Source organism: Rattus norvegicus, chromosome 4 (assembly GCF_036323735.1).
Source record: "Rattus norvegicus strain BN/NHsdMcwi chromosome 4, GRCr8, whole genome shotgun sequence".
Taxonomy (NCBI): Eukaryota; Metazoa; Chordata; class Mammalia; order Rodentia; family Muridae; genus Rattus; species Rattus norvegicus.
The window spans coordinates 59,817,406-59,833,441 of NC_086022.1; the positions used below are offsets into that span (position 1 = coordinate 59,817,406).

The 16,036-nt window shown below is 42.0% G+C and overlaps 1 protein-coding gene across 1 annotated transcript in view; it reads right to left on the reverse strand.

Moving 5' to 3' along the window:
• The window catches only part of Ube2h (ubiquitin-conjugating enzyme E2H), a 95,482-nt gene that overhangs the window by 15,304 nt on the left and 64,142 nt on the right, over positions 1-16,036 (reverse strand). The window contains exons 4-5 of the mRNA NM_001172127.1: positions 13,709-13,748; positions 12,556-12,608 (exon numbers count right to left, since the gene is read on the reverse strand). Coding sequence (NP_001165598.1) covers positions 12,556-12,608; positions 13,709-13,748 — 93 coding nt within the window. The remainder of the gene's footprint in view (positions 1-12,555; positions 12,609-13,708; positions 13,749-16,036) is intronic.

Genomic DNA, 16,036 nt, shown 5'->3' on the forward strand with positions numbered 1-16,036 from the left:
TAAGGAGCATGCCTCTAAGCATTCAGACCTGGGGAGTCTGAATCCCCGGAATGCATGAAAAAGCCAGGGGCACACACTTGTCATCCCAGTGCTGGTGAGATAGCGGCAGAGGAAGGCAGGTCATCGGAGTGTGCCGGCCAACTAGCTTTGGCAATTTGGTGATATTCTACACCACCAAGAACCCACGTCTCATGCATTTGGCACAAGATATCTGACAAACAGCACCCACAGTTGTTCTCTGACGTCCTGACAGCCGTCTACTCTCACGGGTCACCTGCTCACCCCCACTTTGTCCCACTGCCCGTCCTCTGGCTGTGCAGGCACCAAACAAGCTTATTATGATTTCACAGTACTTTTAACTTAAGAATTACTTTTTTAAAAACACACATTTAATCCCAGCATTCAGAAGCAGAGTTTGAGGCCAGCCTGGTCTACATATAGTTGAGTTCCAAATTAGCCAAGGCTACAAAGTGAGGAAGACTTTGTTCCACCCATCTCCCACAAAGAATTAGCTTTGTATGCACACTCTGGAAGCCCACTGTTTTGTAAAATTAAAGTAATAAGTGTTTGCTGATAACTATAAAATCTTTGTGATAGTTCCTTCATATTTCTAGTTTATTTAGATTTGACATTGCCTACTGATGCAGGAAGTGGGCTCACTAAGCACCCTTGCCCTGGACTCTGGCGGTTTGAATGAGACTGGTCCCCAGCGGCATGTCTATTTGAATGTCTGGTTCCCAGCTGGTGGACTGTTCAGTAGGTCTTAGGAGGCATATCACTGGAGGAGGCCTGCCTCCCACCCTCTCTGGTCCCTACCACCTGCAGATAAGGATGGGATGAGTTAGGTGGCTCTGAGTAAGCTCTCCACTGTTGCTCCAAGCTGTGCCTACTGCCATGACAGTGATGGACTCACCCTCTGGAACTGTAAGCAAATCCCAATTAAATGCTTTCCTTTATAAGTTGCTTTGGCTATAAGAAATAAAAAAAAAAAAAAAAAACAAAAACAAAAACAAAAAAAAAACCAAACAAACCTCAGAAGGAGTTTTTCTGTTTGTTTTGATTTCAAGACAGGGTTTCTTTCTCTGTGTCACCCTGGCTGTCCTGGAATTTAGAAACCAGAGTTTGATTAAGCTGTAAGTGCCTTGACAAAATGCCTCTGCTAGATTTCATCTCAGTCAAGCTGGACCTTAGACAGCATTCAGGACTCCAAATTCTAACCTTGACAACCAGGAAAAAACCTCCTTAAAACAAACATTGCTTTTCAAGATCGAGTCCCAGCTCTGGAGCATATGCTTGGCATGGACCATACAGAAGTGCAGCCCTCTCTGTTCTGTCCAGCACTGGCTGCCCTGGGCGGCCAGCAGCTACAGCCACTGTCCTCCTTTGTTCCCCAATTCAGTAAGGAGCAGGTTCAAAGAGTAGGAAGTGAAACATCTTCCTCCACTTAGAGAAAAAGATGAACCGAACCCACAGGGTGTCAATTCCTGTGGTCTAGAAGCCATGATTCCTTCCATGACTTACACAGGGCTTTCCTGGGATTCTGGCCATTGTAATTCAAGCTTACGGCTAAGTAAACTGTAGTCATCTTAGGATCTTTTTTTTTTTTTTTAAGACTTATTTATTTCATGCATGTGAGTACACTGTCGCTGTCTTCAGACACAACCATTACAGATGGTTGACCACCATGTGGTTGCTGGGATTTGAACTTGGGATCTCTGGAAGAGCAGTCAGTGCTCTTAACCGCTGAGCCATCACTCATCTTAGGATTCTAATCACATTATTCAAATCCTTGACTACTAGGGAAAAACCAACCACTGACTTTTCAAACTCCCACCACCAATTCGCAAGCAAATCAGGAATTTTTACCACTCTCAGAATAAAGCCAACCATGAGATTTTACTTCAGTGTTCAGTCAGGCTCAGGACTGTCTACTATATAAGGGAGCCAGTGTGGGGGTCGTGGGGGTTGCCCTAAGGACAGGAACAGAGCAGTGCATGATGGTGCAGTCAAAACTCCCAATACCTGAAGAGCCAGCCAGGGTTACTCTGAGATCTCATCTCAAAATAGGCAGACAGACGGACAAAAAGAAAATAGCTGGGTGGTGATGGTGGCCCAGGCCTAGAGGAACTACAGAGTTGAGTTTCACAGAAAAACCTTGTCTTGAAAAACCAAAAACAGAAAAAGAAAAAGGGAGATTGAAACAGAGACTCCCATATTTCCTTTGATTATTTTTATAATTTTAGGCTAATTAAGAGATGTTTACAATCTTTTAGCTCCTGAGAAACAATACAGATTTGGGAACTATTTATAAACATTTACAATTTTTTTCTCCTACTTACAGTACACGAACAGTGAAAAACTACAATGAGATTCTACCAAAAACAAGACAAAAAACCTTAGTTACTTTTCCTTCCCCTCAGGCATCCCCCACCCCTACCCCACTGTGTAGACCTGGTTGTCCTGACATCCAGAATATGTCCAAAGCTCAGATATCAGCTGGCACATCACATGGTTGCAGCACATGGCTGCCTGGCCCACGTGCTTTTGGATGGACCACAGTGGCCATCAGAGTGCGTGCAGTGGAGGCTCTTTACTTGTTGGCCAGGGGTTGAGAGCAATAGGTGACCCAGAGTGGCTATAACCTTTAAAGGCAGGACTCTAGTGACCCACTTCCTCCAGCTAGAGCCACCTCCTCAAGTTTCTACAGCTCCCAAAATAGCACTGCCCACTGGGGACCAACTGTTTAACACAGGAGCTGTTGGAGACATTTCATACTCAAACCTCAATGCCTATGGATCTCAACAACCAGAGAAACCTATTGCAATAGGCTCACCCAGTTATGGATGAGAAAAACTTGATAAGGGGGCTATTTAAAAGGTAGCAGACATCCTTGGAAATAAGATTTTAGCAAATCAGGAATATCCTAAGATAGGTAGAGACCATCTTTAAAATATTTGAGATTGGGACTGAAGAGATACTCAGTGCTTAAGAGCACTGTGCTCTTCCAGAGGACCTGAGTTCAATTCCCAGCAACCACATGGTGGCTCACAACCGTCTGTAACAGTTCTGATGCCCTCTTCTGGTGTGTCTGAGGACAGCGACAGTGCACTCACAAAATAAATTAATAAATCTTTTTTAAAAAGTTCTTTCCCATTAATTGCTTAATTGTAGTCCCATCCCAATGTACTTAAACTGAAGATGATCTGAAAAAAGCTATGCACATCCTGTATATCTCAGACGAGCAGCTCTCAGACACTGCTCACCTCACTGAGATGGTTTTGGGAGGTCACTGTAGACCCGACACAACCTTGCTTATCTTACACTAGAATTTGTTACCAGGCTCCCTGAAATGAAGGCAGTTAATCTGTAATCAATCAGCCAGTAGGGTGTACTTACACTAAAGCTTGTTATTAAAATTTTGAACTACTAGGCAATGATAATTGTTGTTAATGTAAGAAAAACAAAAGCTATTGGGGTGGGGGTGGCAGAGGCAGGTAGATCTCTGAGTTTGCAGTCAGTCTGCTCTACAAGGTAAGCTCCAGGACAGAGAAACGCTATCTCTAATCCTCCACCCCCATCCCCGGAAAAAAAAATGACTTCATGCAATTATAAGCTAAGAATCCATAGGCTGTGATGGTACATGCCTTTAATCCCAGCACTGTGAGGTAAAGGCCTGGTCTATAGGTTGAGTTCCAGGATAGCTAATGCTACACAGAGAAACCCTGTCTTAACACAAAAGAGAAATCCATTTATAAGGCAAATTTTTTAGCTATTATCATAAACACAGAGAAAAAAACAAATTAGGGCTAGTTGTCTTCATATTAAAGAACTAAAGCGAACCTGGTAATTATAGCACCAAGAAAAGCAGGCCGTCTTTCTGAGTCCTATACTGGCTGGCTCATGCATGAAGCACAATTCAGAAAGCCTGGGTTACTGCATGGTCTAATGCTGACCAGTGAACGCAACAGACCCAATCCACTAAACTCTGCTACCGAAGAACCACTTTTCCACTTTCCTGAAATAGCTACTCTCTGAGCCACATACAAATATACCTTCTGAAGAGTTTCAAGTCCATAAAGAAGGCTGGTCAAGTCCCTTCAAAGCCAGCAAGACTGAAACTAAGCACATTTCTTCTCTATTGTATAACAGGCGCCATTCCCTTATGCTGAGAAGAACTTGTTCTTGGCCTCTACCTAGGAGACTCAGAATGATACTAGGCATGGAGTTACGTGTCTATCCATATACTGATGCAACCTGAGCTTTTGTGGCTGCCCTACCAGTCATAAAAACACACTCACAAACCTCTACAAACAGCTGGGCATGGTGACACACAAGTGCCACCCAGCACCTGGGAGGCAGGAAGATTGCTGTATCAAGAGGTCAGCCTGGGTTTCATAGCAAGGCCCTGTCTCAAAACCAGAAACAGAATCTTGGAACAGCACATACTGGAGTGACAAGCCATCATTCCCCCTCTTCTTCCTCATCCTCTTCTTCATGCTCATTGTTGTGTTGCCTACACGGACTTTCCTGTGAAGGTGTCAGATCTTGGAGTTACAGATAGATGGGAGTTGCCATGTGGGTGTTGGGAACTGAACCTGTGTCCTCAGGAAGAGCAGTGCTCTTAGCTGCTGAGCCATCTCTCCAGCGCTGCAACATCATTTTTTAAGGCAGTGTCTTGCTATGTAGATTAGACTCACCTGGAACTTGCACTCTCTGCGCTGGCTGCCCAACTGTTAGGATTACAAGTGTTGTCCATCAGCACAGCTCAGGAAAGGGTTTTGTCTTTCTCAGTGCAAGGGGTCAAATCCAGGAGGGCTCTACCACTCAGCTTATGGCTCAACAAAGCATTATTTGGTACAATTACCTTTAGCTAAAAAATGAATTATTTGGAAAGTGTCATAGCCTGAAAGAGTTAACTGTTTATAAATTTGTCCTAATTTCCCTCCAAATGCCTGATAAAATTATCTTTGTTTCTCTTCCTGCTTCTAAGTCCCTGACACATTCCTCCTTTCATAGTTGACCTTATTTATCTATTAGTAATGTACAGGTGATTCTTGGGGAAGTAATATCCAATATGTTGATTATTTTAGTCAAAATAAAAGCTTGTTTATTGGTTAGCAGTCATAAGGATAAGAACTATAAATTGCCCAATTTTTTAAGAAAGTAATCTTTCACCTCACTTGTCCACAGTTTGATAGGTCAATACAATGAAGGTACAGGGGTCAAACTCAAGACTGCATTTGTCTCCGCTCTAAAATGTGGGCTGATACAGCAACTACAAAAACAAATAGTATTTAATAAAATGAAGTACTTCAGAGAAAAATTTAAAAACTAAGAAACAGAAAAGAAGTACTTAAAAAGTACACACGGGGAATGGATAGATGGCTCAGTGGTTAAGAGCACTGACTGCTCTAGAGGTCCTGAGTTCATATCCCAGCAAACACATGGTAGCTCACAACCATCTGTAATGGAATCTGATGCCCTCTTCTGGTGTGTCTGAAGACAGTTACAGTATACTCATATACATTAAATAAATAAATCTTAAAAAAAAAAAAAAGGTGTGAACTACTGAGAGGCCAAATCTTTTTTTTTTCTTTTCTTTTCTTTTTTTCGGAGCTGGGGACTGAACCCAGGGCCTTGCGCTTGCTAGGCAAGTGCTCTACCACTGAGCTAAATCCCCAACCCCAGCCAAATCTTTAAAAACAAAACAAACCCATGTATACTGGGGACAGGAGGCATAGCTCCATGGCTAAGAGTGGTCACTGCAGAAGCCCAGTGCCCAATATCTACTCTGGCTGGCTCACAATTTCCTGTAACTCCAGCTCCAGGGGATGTGATGTCCTCTCTTCTGGCTTCTTTGGATACATGTATGCATGTGTGCTTTTGTATATGAAGAAACACAAGAATATACATAAACAAAAATTATCTTTAAAATTTTTTTGGACTGAAGAGATGGCTCAGTGGTTAAGAGCACTGACTGCTCTTTCAGAGGTCCTGAGTTCAAATCCTTGCAACCACATGGTGGCTCACAACCGTCTGTAATGGGATCTGATGCCCTCTTCTGGTGTGTCTGAAGACAGTTACAGTGTATGTACATACAACAAGTAAATAAATCTTTAAAAAAAAATTTTTTTTTAGATTGTTTTTCTCTGTGTAGCCCTGGGTGTCCTGGGACTTACTCTGTAGACTGGCTGGTCTCAAACTCATATAGATTCATCTGCCTCTGCTAGAATTAAGCACTATTAATCATCATTCCTGCCAGGAGGTGGTGCACACCTTTAATCCCAGCCCTCAGGAGGCAGACACAGGCACATCTCTGAGTTTGAGGCACAGATCAAGTACCTGGACAGTCAGAGCTACATAGAGAAACCTGTCTTGAAAAGCCAACCCAAATCAACAACAAAACACCTATAGGCCAATTTCATGGAAACGTTTTCTTTCTTAAGGTTCTCAGATGACTCTAGGTTGTTCAAGTTGCTCCCCTCTCAAAACAAACAAGTAAACAAAAGCCGGCACAGACTTGGAGCTGGGCTTACAGGTCATTGTGAGCCTCCCACTGTGGACACTGGGAAACAAACTGAAGAGCACCAAGCACACTTAACTGGTGAGCTCTGTCTCTCCAGCCTCCACCAATTCTTACATCACATTTGTCTTTGACACTGAAATGCAGATCCCCTTGGCTGCAGTTTAAATTTTCCAGTGCTTTCATCACCGATGTCTGCAAGAGCAGGAAGGGATGAAAGAAAAGATTCTGCCATGTACAAGCCAGAGTGGATCAATTTTGTCATCTGCTATTTTCTCTCAATGTCGAAGAGTACAAGTTAACTACTAGATAAATGCAGATAGAGGACTTCATACTGATGACATCCTCTTACAAAAGTAATTAATCCTCTAGAAATATCAAGTAATATAGAATTACTTGGTTAAATTATGACCATACCAATTGAGAAGTTGTGAATGAACAAGCTACAGGTGTGGTTGGCAAAGAGACCACAGGAGAATGAAAGCAATGCCTACAGAAGGCAGCCTTCTCTGCAGAGGGTGAAGGACTAACTGTACTGCTAGAATGAACATGCTGTGAGCAGAGACCTGGAATGTCGGCTGGAACTACTACCCTAAACACACTGTATCCACGTACAGCACATGCCCATGGCACAGTGAACAGCAGGAAGCCTTACAGCTAAGTTTCCGTCCTGTCTTCCTTCATGGAATACAGAAGGACAAGTTTTCGGCGCCAAGTTAAGCTTGATGTTTTAGTTGGATACTTATGTTAAGCCAACTTTCTTTGATTAGTTATTTAGTCACTTTTTAAATTTACATTTTGTGTGTGTGTGTATTTGTGCCTGCATGTCTGTGGAGGGTATCAGATCCTCTGGAGTTACAAATAGCTGTGGGCTACCATGTGGGAGTGTACTGTGGAAATGTACTTTTAGTTCTCTTTGACCAAAGTGGCTTCCATTTATTGCTTATTAAATGCCTTATAAGAATATAAGAACATACACAACATTTTTTATGTGTGATGAAACTTTATTCACATGGCTTCTACTCTTAATCTTTTCTGACAATCTCAGACCTTCTGACAAAAATCTAATCATGGTGCAGCAACTTTATAAATAAGTTTGTTAACTCCTCAACACTGAAGAGAAATGAACAAACACCACTATATGGAAATCTACCCAGGGGTTAGAGAGACAGCTTAGAAGTTAGAGCATCGGGGGCTGGAGAGATGGCTCAGCGGTTAAGAGCACTGACTGCTCTTCCAGAGGTCCTGAGTTCAATTCCCAGCAACCACATGGTGGCTCATAGCCATCTGTAATGAGATCTGATGCCCTCTTCTGGTGTGTCCGAAGATAGTGAGAGTGTCATATACATTAAATAAATAAATCTTAAAAAAAAAAAAAAAAAAAAAAAGAGCTTCGACTCCTCTTCCTGAGGACCCAGGTTCTGTTTCCAGCACTCCTGGGGTGACTCACAACTGTCTGTTAATTCCAATTCCAGGAGATTGGCCTCCTCTGGCCTCTGCAGGTACCACACACATGGTGCAGGGACATACATGTAGGCCAAACATTCATACACATAAAACCAATACAATTTTTTTTCCCCTTTTTTTCGGAGCTGGGGACCGAACCCAGGGCCTTGCACTTGCTAGGCAAGTGCTCTACCACTGAGCTAAATCCCCAACCCCAAACCAATACAATTTTAAAGTTTAATTTTTACACAAGTTACCAAAGCACTACTCAAATGATCATCATACAACAAACACATCAATAAAATGTGCTAAGAGACTACTCAGGAAGATAATTTGAAATATACATGAGTGAGCCTTCTAAGACTATGCAAGCCGAAAAAAGCCAGTCACAAACAGGCACACGGTTGCAAGAATGTTCAGGGCAAACAGAGGTAGACTGGCGGTGCAGGGATGTATGTATATGTGTGGTACTAGCTAACAAGTGTCTTTCTCTTTGGGATGGGGGTGGTGGTGATAGCTTGCACACAACTGACAATCAAAAACCATCACTTTGTGTGTCATACGAATTACAATTAATAAATCTGTTGTTAACTTCTGGAGACACAAGCTCCTCAAGAATTAGTAGAAAGGTTTTCTGGCCAGTTGTACAAAAGTTAGTGAAACGGAATCTAACTTACTTGAGTGTAACTGGAACCTGACTGGAATGTTTTGCTATGCACATTTCTAAACAGTGAATACAGTTTAGGGAAACACAGCATTACATCAAGTAGTTCAGGCAGCTTGCTAGAAAATTTTTTTTTTTTTAAAAATCCACCCAATCAGATTTGCAGTGTATGGTCTGGTCCCCAGAGCTTATGGTAAGCAGCGCTGGACATGGTCAGTACAGTGATGTGGTTCACCAAGCCGTCCTGTAGAGCAGGCACTACTGTAGAGTGTATGTGTTTGAGAAGTGACCAAGTCCCTTCTCTATCACTCAGCTACTCACAGCTGCGGACAGTGATGCCATATGGATAGAGGGAATCAAAAACGGAAATATTTAGGAAAAAAAGTATAGCATTTTGAAATGCAACAACTGGGCTGGAGAGATGGCTCAGTGGTTAAGAGCACTGACTGCTCTTCCAGAGGTCCTGAGTTCAAATCCCAGCAACCACATGGTGGCTCACAACCATCTGTAAAGAGATCTGATGCCTTCTTCCGGTATGTGAGGACAGCTACAGTGCACTTATATATAATAAATAAATAAATAAATAAATAAATAAATAAATAAATAAATCTTTGAAATGCAACAACTGAAATTAATCCAAAGGCCAACATGTAATGACACTAAAGACCACAGCAGTACTTACCGTACTGCACTGTGAGCTGTACAGCAGTCCTAGTTCTCAACACATGTGCACTCTGCACTGTCTGCAGCCATGCTGCTCCATGCCAGCGAGTGCTCCCCAAGACCCGAGACCCCAGTGCGAAGAGCTGCGACGCTTTTACTGTGCACATTTTCTGCTCTTATATAAAACAAATACTTTCAATATTTTACAGCCGGTCTTCTACATGGAGGTATCAAGTCAGAAGTCCCAAAATAAGCCCCAGTATTTTCTGAAATGTTCCTAAACATAGCTGTCATTTCATATTATATATTAATCTAGGTGGCCTTTTCAATATTGAATATTATAAATCAACTCTGAAAAACATCCAAAATGCTCTATATTTGATGTATCAAAAATTGTCAATATTTAATTCTTTAATAATACAAACTCATTAATCTTATCAGTATGGAAGTTTGCCTTCATTTTTAATAAATGGTAAAATTATATGCATGCCAAAGAATTGTTTTAAGATAAAATTGTTATCAGTAAATGTTTAATTTGTATATTTCTTATGCTTATCCATGGTCACAAAGTTTTCTTGGTCTAAGGGCTAGAGATAGCTAGTGGTTAAGAGCAGCGGCTACTCTTTCAGAAAATCCTGGTTTAGTTCAACATCTACATGGCTGATCTGACCCCCTCTTCAGGCCCCCAGAGCTTCCAAGCATGCATATGATACACATTTACATGCAGACACAACACTCATAAACAAAATAGAGAAATCTTTATCAAGCTTTTCTTTTTGGCTAGATATTGGTACATGTCTTTAATCCCAGAGGCAGGCAGCTCTCTGAGTTCTAGACCATCCTGGTCTACACAGTGAGTTCCCGGACAGCCAGGACTACATAGAGAGACCCTACCTCAAAAACAAATACAGGGGTTGGGGATTTAGCTCAGTGGTAGAGCGCTTGCCTAGCAAGTGCAAGGCCCTGGGTTCGGTCCCCAGCTCCGAAAAAAAGAAAAAAAAAATAAAAGTACAATCTAAAGACAAAACAAAAACAATTAAAACAACAAACAGAAACCCCCAAACTCTAAGCTGTTCTTGAGCTAAAGGGGGCTGCAGATGGAGAAAATTCATGAACTCCTGCTCAAAGGGAGTTTACAATCCAGTAGGTCAAGATAAAATGAAAGGTTTAAAACACTCGCAAACAAGATGTTCTATGATGGGTTGGCTAGGAAAGGGACATCTGAGAAAGTAACGCCTGTGATGAAAAAGGGAACCAGCCACGACAGGTCAAGAGACAGAATCAAGAGACAGAATCCTCTACTGAGCAAATCCTCCCAGATCGCTATGTTCAATGAGGAGGAGAAAAGTATGATGGGATACTGCTACTGAGCAACAGTTCTGTGAGCTCACCACTAACCTAGTACAGGACGTCTGGGAAAGGTGGCTCAGTCTCTGGGTGGACAGAGTATTACACAGTCACCAGCTTCTTTTCTTATAAACATATTTTGAGATTATAATTGTGTCATTTTCCCCCTTCTTGTTCCTCTCTCCGACTTCCCACCTTCTTGTCTCCTTACAAGTCTTTTACGTTTTTTGAGACAGGGTCTCTCTGACCAGGCTGGCCTAAAACTTCATCGATCATTCTGCGTCTGCCCGATTCTTCTCATTTCTGAACAATCCTGCTTGAGTGATCTTTCCCCTCCTTTCCTTGTGTCTTCAGCAACTGTGATCTATTTAGTTGCTGCAATCCTTTTTAGTGAGAGGCACATTGACTTTGCTACAAGTCCCACCTAGAGACAAACTGAACACACTTAACAGTCCCTATGGAAGGTACCAATCTAGCACAACAAAAAATTAACAGGCACAGAAACCGGTACCAAGTCAAAGTGGGTGTGTGAGAGAATGCTAAGACACACTCAGAGGTTGCTACAGCAGAAACAGTGCAGAAGTTCATGGGGGTAGGCAGGAGCAGAGAGGGGAATGGCTATCAAGATCGTGGATCCAGTCTTGTGGTTAGAAGTAAAAACATTTGCTTTGCTTAGTATCACTGGTGTGCTCAACAGACTTTGATTTATTTTCAATTCTCCTAGCAGGTGACAAGCCCAGGGACCTCCGTGATATCCACCCCAGCATCCTGAAGAGGTGACTCAGTCATCCTTCAGAACTGAAGGATGGTGGCTAATCGACCTTGGAGCAGCCACTCACTTAGGTACTCACCTCATTTCAGAGCCACCTGGCTAAGAGATTTTCTCTAAAACTCCATGATACAAGTTTCAGAATACAGCCATTAAAAGAAGACAACAGGGTTGGGGATTTAGCTCAGCGGTAGAGCGCTTGACTAGCAAGCACAAGGCCCTGGGTTTGGTCCTCAGCTCCGGACAAAAAAAAAAAAAAGAAGAAGACAACCAACATTCGTGTATGCATTTGTATTTATACGCATATTACTGTATGGTAGTTCAGAATCTTACGAATGACAGTAGCTCTTTTGGCTTTAATCCTCCAGGCAGTCTTTCTAGCAGCCAACAACAAACGCCCTCATACTTCTTGCTGCTTCAAGCTTCCTGAGGACTAAAATTACCATACCTGGCCCACAGAAACTTAAGTCTTAAAGATTTAAAAAATGTTTAAAATTGTGTCTGTCTGTGGAAGGTACGTAGTATGTTCACATGAATGCAGGTACCCAGGCCAAAGGCATCAGAACCCTGAGAGCTGAAGTTCCAGGCAACTGCGAGGAGCCCGACATGGGTCCAGGACATGAACTCAGGTCTTATGCAGGATGTCTCAATCTTGTCAGCTCTTTATTAAATCATTTTAAATTTGCATTACTAAACTGGAGCTTATTCTTCAGAGGAAACAAAGTGTTTCTTCTTCCATTTTCACAGTTGCCTGTGTACATGTGTTTTTTTTCCTTTCTTCATGGAGGCAGGGTCTCTCAATTAAACCAGAGGCCCCCTGACATGGCTAGTCTCCCTAGCCAGTCTGCACAGGGGAATGCCTTGTCTCTGGCTTGAGAGGCCCCATGCTCACCTGGATTGTCACCAGTTTGGGGACCCAGACTCTAGTACTTGTGTTTGTGAAGTAAGTGCTTTTAACCACTGAGCAATCTCCCTAGCCGCACTGCCCACTCCGTTTTCTTCCCCACCAAGCAACCTTCCCACTCGGCCCCTCAAAATTCTTTCCCATTCCCAACACGACATAACTGAAGAAAAGCCAAACAACATTCTTTTGAGGCAATGTCATCTCAGGATCACCAAATAATATTCCATGGCCAAACTCACCATAGAGAGCTGTCCAAGTTTGATTAATTACATCTAGACACACAGTTCCTGACCTGAAACAGATGAAAAAAAAATGGCACTTTTTAAAAATTAGAAATCTAGTTGCATGTTTCTGGCAGCCAATTTTATCAAAAACATTTCGTAACAGATCCTTTAAGATGAGGCTGGGAGTAAACTGGAGGAGAAGCACAGGGATTTATAAGCTCTTTTGTGTTTCACAAGGAACAAGAGTGACATTCCAAGAAGAAAACACCTGACTCAAGTGCTGAGAATTACCAGCAACTATAGGTAGAATTTTACTAGAGAGTCAAGTGTATGCATGGTCTGAGTCTCCTAAGAAAAACAAACCGAAAAGAGTAATTTGGAAAATAACTATTCCATGTTTTTAAAATTATTATAGATGTCAAAGATTAAAGTTGCTTAGGGAAACTTGACAACTAAAGGTAGTCTATGAACTACTGCTCTACAGATTAGATAAAAAGTATTACATTGTACTGAGTTCCTGAATCTACTTAACTGTGGTTACTTAAGAGAACACTGTTTGTCTTTAGGATGGTGGATACACAGAGGCATTAAAGATTAAGGAACACAATATAGACATGTAACCGACTCATGCAAGGTTCACAAAAATTTTCCATGTAGCTGTGAGACAGCTAAAGCTGGACGAAGAAAAAGTACAGTCCAGATAACCCGCACTGGATGGACAAGACAGGCCGCGATGATGTTATTTAAAAACAGTCATCAAGATTCACTAGCTAAAATGAAATTATCGTATTCGGCCCCCAAGAACTAAGAAATACATTAAGGGCTGAAAATAGTAAATCCACATGCTGACAAAGAGGTCTTTTGGGTCTGTACAACAAGAATTGAGATGCGGAATATTTTGGCTGGATACCAAAGGAAAGGAAAGGCCCAGTCATGGAAATGGTAGTATGTGAGCAGTACAACCAGTAACTGCACTGGAGCCTCGTGGCTTCGATGACCACGTCCCTAGGACTCCATAGTTTAAGTGACTATTCATATAGTCCTGCCTCCCATAAAGATAACCCAAAAGATAACTGAGAGTTATTTTATATCTGTGAAAGAGAGATGACCTCTAATTAACCAAGAACAGCTGCTGCTAAAATTCAAACATTTTTAAATAGTTACTTACGCTTCATCAATGTTGGGATGGAAAATTTTATTCATGAATCCTGCAAAAAGAGATGTTAATTAGCAGCACAAAGTACGCAGAGAACACTGAGTCTTAACTTGTCAGTACTGGGTACCATTTTAGGACTGAAACGGGAACGACACTCAAACTGTTACTTTCAACCATAGATCTTTGGCTACTTATAGAATATATAAGATTACATACATACATACATACATACATACATACATACATATATATATATATATATATATTCACCACAACTAAAATAGAGTCCTATAATAACAACCAAGCAAGCTTTGGGACCATGCAGTTGCTTGTATCAGATAATCTTTTTTCTTTTCTGCTTTTCGTGACAGGATTTTCTCTATGTAGCCTTGGTTGTCCTGGAACTTGCTGTGTAGATTAGGCTAGCCTAGAATTTAAGAGATTCTCCTGCCTCAGGATCCCGAGTGCTGGAAAAAAGAGGTGTGCACCACCATCACCCTGACCAGATAATCTTATAAGCAACTGTCTTCTGAACTATGCAGGAACTTGCCAAGAGAATATATAGTGGTAAGTGATTTATAACTAGTGCCATGATGAAAGCTAAGAAAGGGCAGTTTAACAGCTGTGCTTAACTTACAAGTTCCGCACTTGAACTTCTCAGTGTATTTACCGGCATCATTTGACCACACAGTGGAACATGAACCAGAGCTACTCAAGTTAGGAGAACATTGCCTCCAAACCACAGTATTTCACAAGAAGAGTGACCAAAGCAGTTCCTTAGACTCAATTCACTCAAAGGAAGTCAATTTTAATTGAGGCAACCAAGAAATAAGGAAAGGGAATTAATTAAAATATATTCTCTAAGATAGTTCAATCTGTCAGATTTAACTTTTAAAATATATTCCTAGAGAAAGTATAAACTTAAAAATTTTGCTGTTAATATTTCAAAAAGAAATGTATTCATTTGAAACATTAATGATTCCATCAGTTATAAACGAAGTGATACTATCCTTAGGAGGAACCTAGAGCTCCTCACTGTGCTGTTTTTTCATGGAGTTCCCTGAGTAGGTCTGTGCAGCCTACCATACACCTCAAACAAGTTCTATGGACGATTCTTACCACCACTGTCCCCATTCTAACCCTCCTCACCCCTTTCCCACAGAGTCCATCTGTCCTTCCAAATATGCTTGTCAGCACCTACTTGGCAGTCACTTAGCTGCATACAAGAATGAGACAGCACTATCCTCCCAGCAGTCACTGTAGCACCAAGGCCAAGAGACAAGAGGAAGTGACTGCTGTGTGTACTAGGTATGGACACAGAGCACAAGGGGAACACAGATGTGGCAACTCAAAAGGACAGTCTTAAGTGACTTCTAAAAGCCTTTCAAGCATTACCAAGTTAGGTAACAAGAGACAAGAACACAAATGCACAGGCAGGTTCAGACTTTAGGGACCCCAAAGAGTCCCACTCTTTCATTCTTGTCTTTATAACTTTATTTAAAAAAATAAAATTTTAGGTTTTTTTTTTAAAGACTTATTTATGTGTGAGTACAGTGTTGCTGTCTTCAGACACCAGAAGAGGGCATTGGATCCCATTACAGATGGGTGTGAGCCACCATGTGGTTGCTGGGATTTGAACTCAGGGCCTCTGGAAGAGCAGACAGTGCTCCAGCCCAAGTTCATGTCTTAAAAGAGGGAAAACCCCTGTGAACCTAGGAAATGGCAGTAACACACACAGCCAGGATAAGCTATGAGAATACGGCAGTTAAAACTGTAACAGCCAGCTTGGCTGTGGCACACCTTAACTTCAGCATTAGGGAGGGAGAAGCAGAATGATCTCTATGAGTTTGGGGCCAGCCTGGTCTACACAGTGAGGAGGTTCCAGACCAGCTAGGGCTACAAAGTGAGACACCCCATCCCCCCAAATCAAGAACTCATAAGACCCCGAGCCCTATGGATGGGGCTAAAGCAACCAGGACTAGGAATCGCACACAGCCAGCACAGAGAACTAGTCTGGAGAGATTTAAGGTTGAATGAGAAAACAAAGCATGGTACTAAAACCTGGTCAAAAGCCCTCAGCTCAGGAGTGGCATGTCCTAAAGAGAACCTAGCATTGTTTTCCTAAATGCAGATGTTGTCCAGCTGCTTACTCAACATCTGTATATGCCAGCAGGGAGTGATGCTCTCAGTCCCCTCAAGGGAACCTGATCTCCATGGACAGTAGTTAATGCAAATGTTGAGTAGTGCTTGCAGGCTTAGCCCTAGTGGGACACAGTGAGGCAAAGCCAAGGGCCCCACCCCAAGGTTTAGAAAAATGGAGGAAGAGAGCAGAAAGTGGGA